The 14,490-nt window shown below is 43.4% G+C and overlaps 1 protein-coding gene across 3 annotated transcripts in view; it reads left to right on the top strand.

Moving 5' to 3' along the window:
- The window catches only part of ADGRG6 (adhesion G protein-coupled receptor G6), a 140,930-nt gene extending 127,013 nt beyond the window's left edge, over positions 1-13,917 (top strand). For 2 of the 3 annotated variants that reach the window (XM_029911082.1, XM_024220098.2), the window contains 5 exons: positions 3,841-3,968; positions 4,560-4,828; positions 6,527-6,641; positions 8,732-9,015; positions 13,326-13,916. In XM_029911082.1, coding sequence (XP_029766942.1) covers positions 3,841-3,968; positions 4,560-4,828; positions 6,527-6,641; positions 8,732-9,015; positions 13,326-13,468 — 939 coding nt within the window. In that variant the 3' untranslated portion in view covers positions 13,469-13,916. Of the gene's footprint in view, positions 1-3,840; positions 3,969-4,559; positions 4,829-6,526; positions 6,642-8,731; positions 9,016-13,325 lie in introns of all 3 variants that reach the window. The other variant, XM_024220103.2, reaches the window with a different exon arrangement.
- The last annotated feature ends 573 nt before the right edge of the window (positions 13,918-14,490 follow it).

Here is a 14,490-nt window from a genome sequence, read left to right as displayed (position 1 = left end):
AGCATTATTTTGGATATGTTCAATGAGTCCCTTCTCCTAGTCTGAATGTTTTTGTTGCATTAAGAAGTGAGAAGGAAGTCTTCTGAATTTTGGCTGTGTTCCAATGGAAGATTTTTACATACTTTTTACATGCTTTTTCTGTTTTAATAATCCTGCTTGAATTTCCACACAGATATTTAGTTACTTTCACAGGATGTCCTCTGAATTTAAATAAACAGTCTTACAAGTGTCTGACACAGACACACAGGAATTGACAACTGCATGCAAGTCTTGCATTTCCCTTGTGAAGAATGGCATATTTTTAGAGTTTAAAACCCCATTTGCTAGCTATTTTTGTGAAGGGCCTATCAAAGAATAGTCTCCATTAAATGTGAGCATTTGCTAACAGTTGCATCACAGAGATGCTGTAGTGTTTCTTATACTCAGGCCTGGTCTACACTTGAAAATTAAGTCAGTTTAACTACGTCGGTCAGCGGTTTGAAAAATTCAAACCCCTGAGCGATGCAGTTATGCTAACCTAAGCCCCTGTGGAGACAGCTCTAGGCCAACGGAAGAATTTTTCTGTCAACCCAGAAAAGAAGGGTGAAAATTCCCCAGAATTTTCACATTTAATTTTCAATTTTTGTGTTGAAATGTTGGTTTGAAAGTAAAATATTTGTTCCATGGATGCTTACACATTTAATACAAAACACAGCTATTGTTATGAGAATTTCTTTGATTTATCTAGTCTCCAGCATGGTGTCAATTTGAATATAAATACATTTACAGTTATATTTCCTGCAGCAGATTCAATTTAAACACATTCAGTGTAAAAGAGAGGTGCATATGGGCCTCTGAACATAAAGGGGTTGAGAGGATGAGAAAATTGCAAATGATTGATTTTTCTACAAAAGGCCATTTGAATTCTGGGTGATGACGTATAATGAACAGCAGAGACCTATGTGTAGGGCCCTACCAAATTCACAGCCGTGAAAAACATGTCACGGACTGTGAAATAAGTCCTTCCCCATGAAATCTGATCTCCCGCTGGCTGCTGGAAGTGCCCCAGCCAGGAAGCTCTTAGCTGCAAGTCCCATCTGGGCTGGGGAGGGACAGGACTTGACCTTCCCCTGCATGGCCACTCTCACTCTCAGGGGAAGCCCAGCACCAGAGGTTCCTGCAGCTGGAGACTTCTGTAGGTGGGTCCGATCTCCCCCTGCTCCTCGAAGTGCCCCAGCCAGGTGACCCCTAGCTGCAAGTCCCTGGGGAGGAGCAGGACTTGTCCTTCCCTTGCATGGAAGCTCGGGGGGGAGGGGTGAGATCAGACCCGCTTCCGAGTACCTTTTGGGTTGGGTCCCCACGGTTACAACACTGAAATTTCAGATGTAAACAGCTTAAAAAGTGAAATTGACTAATTTTAAAACCCTCCAGCTATGAAATTGATCAAAATGGACTGTGAATTTGGTAGGACCCTACCTACGTGTATCTGCTGATTCCAGCTGTAGCAGTACTTCAAGTAATGGTTCCTATGGCATTCCACTGAGGGTTACGCATGCCCACCATGCACCCGGAGTCAGAAAATTTGAAAAGTAGAGTCTGTTGGTCCATTCATGTGCCTGGCTCACCTTATGTTTCTGTCCGAGGCGATAAAGGACGGGGTGGACTGACCGCATCTCCAGTTCCTTCTCACCAGTGCATGGTCCTGGTTGGAATTTCCAGTGTCCTCGTCTCTGACAATCTTTCAAATAAGGATAGTTGTATGTAGTTTACCAGACTATAGTAGTTTTACCAGTTTTATTGTAGTTTTTATTAGTCAATTCTTTTAGTACTTTGTTTAGATAGACTTTGGGGGATTTTCAACCCCCTACCCCATGTGCGGGTACCAGACTATGCCCAGCCTATGTCTAGGCTTCAAACGCTGCACCTTCTGCCTACACTCCTTGATCAGTGACAGCCAACAGCATTGCCTTTCCTGCCTGGGAGAAGCTCACATTGCATCCAGGGACAGTATTTGCTAGTCCTTCCCCAGCCACACCTGAGAAGGCCGGGCTCTTCACCTCCAGCAGCACATCATGGAGCTCGCCATGAGACTGTACTCAGACCCAGGCCAGAGAACTCCCCCACTACCTCAGCCTTACTCAGCGAGGAGTGCACCTCCAGCTACCATGTCTAAATCCGGTGCCGGAGGTACCACCCCCATGGACCCCATGGCGGGGCCTAGTCAGGAGGTAAGGAAGCACATCCATGAGCATGGGACTAAGTCTTTCTCCAAATCAAAGAGTCATGGGGACAGAGCACAAGCTAAGTCCCATAGACATGAGAAAAAGACCCACAAGCAATGAGATCTAGCAGTTCCGAGCACCAATCCATCAGTACCACCAGCACCAGCACCCCACAAGATTCCAGGAAAGACCACATCGCCGGCACTGATTGCCTTCAATTCTTTGAAAGTACACCTGGTGGCGATTAGCACATTCCACCCTCCAGTGGAAGGTTTCCCTATCTTCACACACCCACTAACCGCCATCAGAACCTTCTCACCAACCGATAGCTCCTCAATGGGACCTGAATTTTGTTCTCTCTATGCTAATGAAGACTCCCTTTGAACCTTTAGCATCATGCTCTATGTCCCTCCTTTCCATGGAAGTTGCCTTCCTTGTTGCTACCACTTCCGTGAGAAGAGTTGGCTAAGTTGGTGCTATGATCTCGGACCCAACTTTCACGGTTTTCCACAGAGATGAAGTCTCCCTACAACTACACCCCAAGTTCTTACCAAAGGTGGTTTCTCAATTTCACATACATGAAGCCATTCGCTTACCTGTTTTCTTTCTGAAATGACATGCATCTGCAGAGGAATGTCGACTCCATTCCCTCCATGTTCGACAAGCTCTGTACTGCAGAGAATTAAACCAATCAGGAAGTCCTGTAGACTATTTATTGCAATAGCAGAGAGAATCAAGGGACAGGGCATCTCCACCCAGAGAATCTCCAAATGGATTTGAGGATGTATCAAACTCTTCTACCAGCAGTCTGGTCTACCTCCCCCTACAGGGGTACAAGCTCACTCCACAAGGGCTCAGGCTTTGACCTCGGTCTCCCTTCAGAATGTGCCGCTCATTGACATATGTAGAGCGGCCATGTGGAGTTCTCTACAGATCTTTGCTAGTGGATTCCTCCTTTGGTATGGCGGTCCTTCATACTACTATTCCATCCTCATCCTCACACCCTCTTCCCCCATAGGTACTGCTTGTTCATCACCATCAGTGGAATACAATAGGGACCATTACTCAAAGAAGAAGAGGCGGTTACTTACATGTAACTTGAGGATGTGTGGTCCTTAGCTGTATTCCACCCTCCTTCTCCTCTCCTATGGATCTGCTGGATTCATGGTGGAGAAGGAACTAGAAATGCGGTTGGTCTGCCCCACTCTTTACCGCCTGGGACAGGAGCACTAGGCAAGCCAGGGCATATGTGTGGACCAACAGGCACTACTTTTCAAATTCTCCAACTCCAGGCGCATGGTGCACATGCATAACCCTCAATGGAATACAGCTAGGGACCACACATCTTGAAGAACCTCCAGTTGCAGGTAAGTAACCTCCTCTTATGGCACAATGTTTTCTACTGATCCCAACTGTAACAATACTTATGGCACAATGTTTTCAAGGGATGTGGGAAGGAAGTCAGATGTGTGACAACTATATACTAAATATCCAGTAAACTCAACCTCTAGCATTGGGATTATATAGATATTGCCTAAGTGTTCTTGAATTTTTGCTTGACTTTGCACCAACAAACAGTGTCATGCTCATAAAAAAGGAGTTTGCTGCAACTTAAGCCTCTTCCTCTTCTCTCATGTAGGACCTCCAGGGAACTGCTTCACAAATAGATCCACAAAATAACAAAGTCCTCACCTTTATCACCTACATTGGTTGTGGGATATCTGCCATATTTTCAGCTGCAACTCTTTTGACATATATTGCTTTTGAGTAAGTATTTGTGCTGTCAAAAACAATTCAAAACAAATATTTTGATTGTAATAAATAAACAAGCTAACCAGAGGCCAGGATATTTTGTTTGATTGGGTTGGGATGTCCATGTGTCTCACAAAAAGTGGCTGAACACCACTGAGCTCCACTGTTAGACATGGAATGTTTCTTACAAAGAGGCCCAAGCCCAGATTCTCTCTTCCTAGTCTGGCCACTTTGTGTTGCTCAGGCTGGGCAAAGTAGCGGAGTCTTGGTCCCAAATAATCTTCTTGAGGGGCATAAGGTGTCTTTTTATATATTTTAAAAATCTACCAACATGTTGCTCAGTCTTTTTTTCAAACTCCCTATTTAGGCCTCATAGTTCCTAAATATAACAGGAAAAATCCAGCCCTTTCAGGCTGGAGACTTTCGGTAGAGAAGGGAAGTGAAATGAAGATATGCCATCTATACAACAATTCTGAAAACATCCTACGGAAATGGCAGAATGGCTCAGGGATAACTCTGTAAATTGTAAATTGGTAACCAAAGCTGCTATAAATACCTCAGTACATTTTGGCTACTTAACATATGCCTCTGTTTTTGTCTCTCTAGGAAGTTACGAAGAGATTACCCCTCCAAAATCTTAATGAACTTGAGCACAGCCCTGCTCTTTCTCAACCTGGTCTTCCTGCTTGATGGTTGGATTGCATCATTCAACATAGAAGGCCTCTGCATAGCTGTTGCAGCCCTTTTGCACTTTTTCCTTCTGGCCACCTTTACGTGGATGGGACTGGAAGCAGTCCACATGTACATTGCTCTAGTAAAAGTGTTCAACACCTACATACGGCGATACATACTGAAATTTTGCATTATTGGCTGGGGTATGTGTGAGAAGATGTATTTCTTAGATAGTGTATATTTTTAAATTATGTATTATTATGCCTTACAGCAGTGCCAAGAGGCCCCAAGTGAGGTTATAACCCCATTGTGCTAGGCACTCGATAAACATTAGAGCCGAGTTAATAATTTATTTTTTTGGTTCAGGGGCAAAACTGAAAAATGCAGGAGGAAAAAATGTCAGGTTGAACAAAATGTTTAAGCCAAAGTGAAATGAAATTTTTCCAGGTTTTTTTTTATGTTTTGTACTCTTTTGTTTGTTTCAGTAAACTTCAGTAAATTGTTAAACGAAATGTCGAAAGGAATCAAAACAAGATATACCGAGCCTCTGTCCAATGCCTCAACCACAAGTAAAATGTATTACTGAAAAATAACTAAGATTCATGAAAGAAGGCTTTTCATTTTTTTCTATAGCAGGGCCCTTTGGCTTCTGCCAGACATGCTGCCTGAATGCATCTGTTGTGTTCAAAATAATACAGAGCAACACTAAACCATTAGCCTCATGAACAGAGTGGTGATCACAGTCCAGTTCCTAGTTGGCAAGTTCCATATAGTAAAAATAACCCTCATGACTGGCACCCTTACTGGCAGTCTCAGCAGAGAGGACAAGGATTGAATGGTCAATGAAACTGACCCTTAGGAGTAATTTCTCCAACACAGGGATAAGACACATAAACAGCATAGTATGAGAGTCTTACACTGATGCTGCTTGTGCTGTATCTCTGTGGACAGAGGGCTTCAATATAGCTGTCAGTCCAGCACCTTTCTCAAGCACTACATTTGCTTTATATTATATAGAAAAAAAGTATATGGAACTTCTGTTTATGTAGGGGTGTAGATAGAGGATGTAAGAGGATATAGAGTTTTGTAAAAATACAAACTGCACAGCTTTACATTGTAGCTGAAGGAATAAAATATACACAAGCTCTTTTTCTATACAAGGATAGATGGCCTGGGAGCCAGGAACGGTGGGTTCTCCAGCTCTCCATGAACTTCTTATATGACCTTAGGCAAGTCATTTAAGCCAACATTTTCAAACACGAGTGCCTACAATTAGGCACCTAAATCCATATTTAGATACCTAAATAAGTGGCCTGATTTGGGTGCTTGGCCCTTCTGAAAAATCACTGCAACCTGATCATTAGAGTCTCAACCTTCCCGTGCTTCCAGCAACACTTTCAAACCCCGGAGTCTAATGTTACGCATCTAAATAAAAGAGGGCCAGTTTTGAAAGGGATTGTGCACTTGTAGCTCCCACTGATTTCAATAGAACTTGTTAGTGCTCAGCACCTGTAAAAATCAGACTGCTTTAATTCACATGCCTATATATGGATTTGGGAGCCTAACTTTAAGTAACCAGGGTTGAACATTTTTACTTTACTTTCCCCATGTGTAATAATAATATTTATCCCTTAATTTGTTAATGCTTGTAAAGCACTTTGAGATCCTTAGATGGAGATTTGACATTTATATAATTTGTGAGAAATCATTTATTTCATGCTGTTCTTCCATGCTGCGGTATGTCATGGACAGATCTAGCGTTATATGGCTACCTCAAGATACTCTATGCTAAAGCAAACATTTTCAGCTCTTTTGATCATCAGTAATGCAGCGTTGTCTGGAAGTTTCAGATGCTTTGGGTTTTGAAAACAAAAATACAATAGCTTTCTCTTGTATTACAGGTTTACCTGCGCTAGTGGTAGCAATTGTATTAGCAAGCACAAATACAAATGCAAGTCGTATCTATGGCAAAGTTGTATATGGCAGAGATGCTAACGGGCAAGGAGGAGATGATTTGTAAGTAATTTTAAAAAAATCCATTACAGTTCTGTGTTTGCATTTTGCAAAGGATTTGGGAGTGGCCAAACTGGCACTCATTAATTGTCTCATAAAGTTTGTAGATAAAGAACAAGAAGAGGGTGTAATCATTATCTTCTAAATCAGGGGTGGGCAAACTACAGCACGGGGGGCCACATCTGGCCCTTCAGACATTTTAATGCGGCCCTCGAGCTCCCACCAGGGAGCAGGGTCCGGGGCTTGCCCTGCTCTGGTGCTTCAGCCAAGGAGCAGGGTCAGGGGCTTGCCCCGCTCTGCGCATTCTGTGACTCTGTGCGGCTCCTGGAAGCAGCGGCATGTCCCCCCTCCGGCTCCTACACAGGGGCAGCCAGGGGGCTCCACACGCTGCCCCTGCCCCAAGCACCACCTCCACAGCTCCCATTGGCTGGGAACTGCGGCCAGTGGGAGCTGCCTGGCCGCGCCTCCACGTAGGAGCCGGAGGAGGGACATGCCGCTGCTTCCGGGAGCTGCTTGAGGTAAGCCCCAACCAGAGCCTGATCCCCTCCTGCGCCCCCGCCCCAGCCCTGATCCCCCTCCCACACTCCAAACGCCTCAGTCCCAGCCCAGAGCACCCTCCAAACCCCCAACCCCTCATCCCCCGCCCCAGAGCCCACACCCCCAGCTGGAGCCGCACCCCGACCCCTACCCCAGCCTGGAGCCCCCTCCCGCACCCCAAACTCCTCATTTCTGGCTCCACCCTAGAGCCCGCACCCTCAGCTGGAACCCTCACCCCTTCCCGCACCCCAACCCCCAATTTTGAGAGCATTCATGGCCTGCCATACAATTTCCATACCCAGATGTTGCTCTCAGGCCAAAAAGTTTGCCCACCTCTGTTCTAAATTGTTTGCTTCTGAAGCCTTCTAAAAGCTATGAGAAAATCAGAAGAAATCCTACGTTACCAAAAGCCATGTAAAAAATATCCCTATGCTGCTGAAAGTGAATAACTCATAGCTTAAAAACATAATAATAATACTGTGTTTGGTTTTGTCTTAAATTTTTCACTTTTTGATGGAAACAAAAGATTGTTTAGGGGGGAAGGGAGGAAGACGTTGCTTAACAATCATGTTTCCTTTGTAAATGAAAGGCCTTTTCACAATGTAAGCCACTTAGTACTTCTGTCTTCCACATTTTTATGTAGACATCCCAAACAATGTCAGAGAAACTTATTTTCTCACTGACTGTATCTTATCATATTATCAATGTCTTGCATGATAAAACAGCACATTGAAAAAAAATGTGATTATATCTTCTCATTAAAACTTCATGTTAAACGTTCCAGTTCTCTCAGGCAGCCATTTGCAGCTAAAAGAATGAGCGACATAGGCGCAACTGATCCCTGGCCTAGTGGGGGGAGGGATAGCTCAGTGGTTTGAGCATTGGTCTGCTAAACCTAGGGTTGTGCGTTCAATCCTTGTGGGGGCCATTTAGGGATCTGGGGCAAAAAAATCTGTCTGGGGATTGGTTCTGCTTTGAGCAGGGGGTTGGACTAGATGATCTCCTGAGGTCCCTTCCAACCCTGATATTCTATGATCATGATTGTCTAGTGGCTAGGCCCAAAGATCACCCAGCATGCTACTTTCTTAAGCTCAAGTAGTAGAGAGCTGAGTTTTTACGCTGGCGGTCCCGGTTTCAGTACCATCTAAGAGCTGTGAGCATGTGTATGCTGCCAGTTTGTTACACCAATACACAATGTTCTATCTTGATCCTGAAGCCACTTCAGAGTATGGTAGAGCATTACATGATAGGAGTGTGGTTCCCACAGGCTACATCTGTATGGTAAACATGAATTTTATATACAGTAGATACATCCCTCAGGTACCAGGCACGATACCAGTGTGTTCCTTAATTACTCACAGATGTCCCGGAGCTTCACCCTGCGTAAAGAAATAAAATGGTCAAAGGTTTTGGTTGTTCCACAGGAGAAATCTTATCTGTACAGCAGTGGAGACAAATGTAGATTAGTTTTACATGTAATGATTTAAATAACTAAAGAGGAGCATAGTTATTAGTATCTAAGAATGACTTGTTTTTTGTTTTGTTCTTAAAAACAGCTGCTGGATCAAGGATAAGGTTGTCTTTTATGTGACTTGTGCTGGTTACTTTGGAATTATGTTTCTTATGAACATAGCCATGTTCGTGGTGGTGATGGTGCAGATCTGCGGGAGGAATGGGAAAAGAAGCAATCGGACCCTGCGGGAAGAGGTCCTGAGGAATCTTCGTAGCATGGTCAGCCTGACCTTCCTGTTGGGCATGACATGGGGTTTTGCCTTTTTTGCATGGGGCCCCTTACATCTCCCTTTCATGTACCTCTTCGCAATATTCAATTCATTGCAAGGTAAGATTAATTCCATTTCAGTAAACCAAGCAAGGATTCAGCTGCTGATGTTATGGAAGGGAGTGCTTCTAGTGATTTGACCAGGGGATTTGGAACCAGGTTTCTTGGGATCTGTCTTTGGTACTAATTCACTGCGTAAACATGGGACACTTAATTCTATCTGTGCCTCACTCCCCATCTGTAAAACAAGAAGGCCTACCTCACATGGATGTTGTAAGGCTTAATTAATTAATGCTTGCAAAGTTCTCCAAGTTGACCGGCCCTGCTTTTGCTATTGCTCACAGTTGAAAGAAACACCAATGATTACAGCATTCTGTTCAGGTCTCTTTCCTTTATTGAAGGTCTGGGTGCGTTATTTTTCCAGCATAATTTATCCTTCAGGTGTGGAAAATTGTAATCAAGTTATTGTACATCATAAATTATAGAAACATTCCACTGATATTTAAAATAATTTAAATTCAAGCAAATTTGTGCATACACCACCCAGCATGAGAATCCCCAGCCCCACAAAAAAAATCAATAAGAATGTCATTAATAGAGAGCATATCATCCCACCAACAAATAAATATAGAGATAAAAATAAATCTTTCCAAAGGTCAGCAAAATATCTTTCCTTCATGGAAAAGCACTTGACATTTGTTCTGTGTGGATTTCATTCTATCTGCTGCTACAGATGAAACAAATTTACTGCTGTAAGAGATTTACTAAGCTTTCATGGGAAGAAAATAATATTGGTAAAATGTGAGTCAAAATGTCCAAAAGGTGTTTGAATCTGGTGTTTTAAATATTTTGCCTCCCAAGGAAATATTTGGTGTTATAAATATTTTTCCGCCCCAGATTCTGATATGATTTACTTCTGATTAAGGATAAAGAAGTATTTGCTGTAATATATCAATGAGTAATACACAGGGTCTAGAGAGATTGGAAGCGTAGGGAAGAACATAAAATGAGATTGAAAAAAAGCAAGTTAAGGGTCTGATTCGGCAAGTGCTCTGTCACGCTGCCTTCAGCAGGGTTTTCTGTGCAATGGGCCTGCAGAACTGAGCCCTAGTTCAAAACCTCCGAGGAATCTTTTTCAGTGGGAGAGGCATACTTTAAAAGCAGTAATGTCAAAAGAAAAAAAAAGAAACGGGGAGGAAAAAATAAACCCAAGTAATGAAAGCAGATAGCAAATTAAACATGTGCTTGTAATGCAGTATGGTGGCAGAAAATGCCAGTGTTTTAACTCTGAGACTGTCTGTACAGAGGCATTACAACATGGGAGATGATAATCCTGTATAAAACACCAGCCTGTCTAGAACTAGAATATTACTTATATTTCTGGGTATCTCCACAGTAGAAAGAGTTGATAAACTGAGGAAATTCAGAGAAGATTAACAAAAATCATTGAGGCTGGAGACATGCACCTAGGAGTAATGAGGTGAAACTGAGCAATAGAAAATTTAGGATATATATCAGGAAATATTTCCTAATCAGAAGATGCACTAGATTGTGGTGTAAGTCCCATTGTTGGAGTCATCTATAGTGCACAGGACAAACCATTAAAATACACTGAAAAGCACTTCCTGCAGATGGAGTAGGGGACGTCCATTAACTTGTGGGCTTTAGGGTACCATCAAAGGGATACATTAAGGCCCCAACTTAGCAATGCACTTAAATCCAAGCTTAACTTCCAGTATGTGAGAAATCCTGTTGATTTCAGTGGGGCTACTCATGTGCTTAAAGTGAAGCACATACTTTAAGTAATAGAAAGGGGCAAATCACGTATAAAGTGTTGTATTTGCATTTGGGCTCTGATGCAGTAACATACTTTATGTACTAGAGGGATGCACACTTCATGGATCTTATTTACATACTAGTGATTCCTTGCATCCCTCCATTCCATCCCACAAGCTCCCTGTGTGCCATCCTCCCATCCAGGGCTGGCTCCAGCATTTCTGCCGCCCCAAGCAAAAAAAAAAAAGCCCGCACCCCCCCCCGGTGGCGGCAATTGGAAAAAAAAATAAAAAAAGCCGCGATTGGCGGCGGCAGTTCAGCGGCAGGTCCTTCGCTCCTAGTGGGAGTGAGGGACCTGCCGCCCCCGAATTGCTGCAGGTGCCGCCCCTCTCCCTTGGCCGCCCCAAGCACCTGCTTGTTAAGCTGGTGCCTGGAGCTGGCCCTGCTCCCATCCCCCTCCATTCCAGGGACTCCTTGCAACTTCCCCAGGCTTTTCCAGCTGGGGTTTGTGTGCAGCCCTTCTCCCCTCCCTAATACCAGGGTCCCCAATTCCATGACAGGAGCTCTGTGTTTGCCCCCATTTCCTCCTCCCCTCATAGCAGGGCCCCCCCAATCTCCCCCATATATCAGGGTTCTTTGTGCCCCCTATTCCTCCCCCCATATTAGAGTTCCCCATTCTCCCTCCCCATGCCAGGGGCTGTGTGCATGCTCCTATTTCTCCCTAGCCTCTCCTCCCAACCCCCCCCCCCCCCAGTTGTTTATTTTTCTCTCACTGCGTGATAAGTCATGCAGGGAGTAAACATGTCAAACTTTGTTGTGAGGAGGGGCAGAGATGAGATGGGAAATTGTTATTCTAGAAGGAGTTAATGGGTGCCATCAACCAGTTATTTGATCTATAGACAACTGCAAAGGTGATTGCAACTGTGGCTGTGCTAATCAAATTCAGAGGCTCTCTGTATCCCCCACACACGTGTGCGCGCACACACACACACACACAGACACACACACTTACTGCAGAAAATCAGAAAACTGAAAAGGGAAAAACAAGGTTCTGCCAACTGATGCCTAGAACTTTCCTTGTAGGCAGTGTAGCTATAGCTGTGAGAGTCCCAGGATCTTAGAGAGATACGGTGGGTGAGGTAATTCTCTCTCTCGCCAACAGAAATTGGTCCAGTAAATGGATACCCTCTCCCACCTTGCCTCTTGATCTTTCCTTCACATTTTGGAATTGATCAGATGCAGCATCCAAAAGTTACTGTTTTACATAAAGAAAGACAATTAGAAATGTCATCACTCCCTTTGTAAGGCCTTCACAAGCTCAGTAGTTAGGATTTTAATTGGTTTTGTACTTCCTGAATTTTAGTTCTCACAATTTTTTTTGTCAACTATCAAATAATTCACAAACAACATTTTTCATTATTCAACCATCACCACAAGATAGCAAAGCAAGCAGGTTGCAGCCCCCACTGACCTCAGTTTGGGCAATGTTTTAGAGTAAAGACCCAGGTCCATGCCCAATTGTACATGCCAAAGTGCACCAGTGCCCAGATACTGAGATCTTTGCTAGCAACGTTTTTTTGTTTTTGTTTTTTTTATGATTCAGAACAATATTTTCCAAACCCTGCACTGTCTTGTTGTTCCACCCTCTAAAACCCAGTAGCCATGAGCACACGGAGTTTAGCATGATTAGGAAACGGAAGAATCTCCAAAGAACACCAATTAAGGGTTTAGGCCCACAACAGACCTCACTTAAATCATTTTTCAGATCTAATCATTTAGGGATCTGGCATTAGAATTTTGCCCTCAGGTTCAGCCTTGGCTCTGCCTCAGTTAATGAGAATGAAGCAAGCACATGCCAAACCAGAGAGAGATGGAAGATTCCACAACTAACGCCTACCTGTGAAAGGCCAGGATCATATTATAATTCCTATTTCTGCTTTCAAAATTAGCACTGGAATATCTCTGTGGAACTATTACAGTTGTACTGTTAACCCAAATTACAAGATTCTTACCAACACAGGACTGCATTCTGAAAATTGGAGGCTGTAGATCTGCATGCAAAAAAAATTCTGCTTACAAGTGTGTGCATCTGCATATGTGGGCACATTTACAGCACGTGTATGCACAAACCAGGCAGAAATGGGTAGTTGGGCCACCTCCATAGTAATTTATAAATGTTTTTTTCCCATTTTCACACTCATTTGCAGTAAATATTTATGCAAATAGTGATGATCTTTTTTGTGCACTTTATTGGTGCAGAGACTTCCAGTCTCCAGTATTTAAAAAATTGGCCCTGTAGATCTGGAACACTAGGAGTTAAACAGGAAAAATCTCCCTCTATACTTGGCTTTGGGGGTCTTGATCTTGTCATGTTTATGAGGGCAAAATACTCATTCAAGTCAATGAAAGTCATGGTTGTGTAAACTCTAGAGGATGGGTAAGCACTCGGTGATTCAAGCACCTGTTACCTTGTACACCTCAGTGATGCAGGTTGATGACGAGGACCAGTTCATAGTGGTTTTCAGAATGTTTACAACATTAAGATTTTATACAAATAAAATTTTGATTTATCCATTTGTTTGCATTGCTCGCAGGTTTATTTATATTTGTATTCCACTGTGCTATGAAAGAGAATGTGCAGAAACAATGGAGGAGGCATCTCTGCTGTGGCAGATTCCGATTGGCAGACAACTCAGGTAAAAAAAAATGCATGCCCATTTCATGGCTCCATTTCTGAGATGCAGAAGTAGACTGGAAAAGGCCAGGTGCACAGCTTGGGTCTCTTGGATTTAACACAATTTAGGCCACAGATGTGGAAAGAGTAAGGAATATGATTATTAATAGCCTATGACTGTAATAATGATTGCCTAGGGACTCTTCAGAGAGCGCTCCATAAAAAAGTCTCCAGTCCTCACTTTACCAGCTGGCTTCACTGGAAAACTTAAATTTTGTAATGCTGTGAGCATGGCTTAGGAAGTCCCTTTTGTTTTACAGCAACAGTGATTCACTGTTTAAATAAGGATTCAGAAGGTCAAATCCTGGCTCCTTTTCCTTATGTATGAGGGGCTTGTGCCAGACCAAGTGGTCCTATGGGCTATCAGACTAATGTGGAGGGGATATTGGAGGTGCTTCACTAGAGCCGTATGTTGAACTGACGAGGCAGGGATCTTTCAACCCCACATGTAGCCTGTGTGCATCCGAGCTCTTTTCCCCCAATATTGTAGCCATAGAAACCAGAGTAGCCAGAAGAGATTTATCAGGGGCAGAGTGAAAGAGGCTTGAGCACACCCAGAAATTGATGTCCCTTCCTACAAACAGGATCTCAAAGTGGCAGGGAATGTGAGGTCCCTTTGTGGGAACTCACTACTGCTGGTCCCCATAGCAAACAACTATTGCTCTGGGCCTTCCGCAGGCACAAAAACTGCTTCCCAATGTGTTGATAATATTGGCCCAACTCCATGGCTGGTGTAAATCAGCATTGCTCCATTGAAGTCACATTAACATGCCATAGTTTGATATACTCTCAGAAATATTATTTTTTCTATGTAAACCATAAATCCACTGTCTGACCTAAAGATTTGAAGTGAGTTGCAGCAATGCTTACCATACGATACTTAGTCACAAACCAAGGGTCAGGGCATTGGCTGGTGTAAATTGGCATTGTCGTGGAAAAAGTCACCCACGCATTGATTTTAGTTCACAGACTCAAGCCTGAGGCCAGTTTATTACAATACATACCAACGCGTTGGGGTAGCAGTC

Source organism: Terrapene carolina, unplaced genomic scaffold (genome assembly GCF_002925995.2).
Source record: "Terrapene carolina triunguis isolate 2854851 unplaced genomic scaffold, T_m_triunguis-2.0 Scaffold85, whole genome shotgun sequence".
Taxonomy (NCBI): Eukaryota; Metazoa; Chordata; order Testudines; family Emydidae; genus Terrapene; species Terrapene triunguis.
This window is presented reverse-complemented; position numbering and strand designations above follow the sequence as displayed.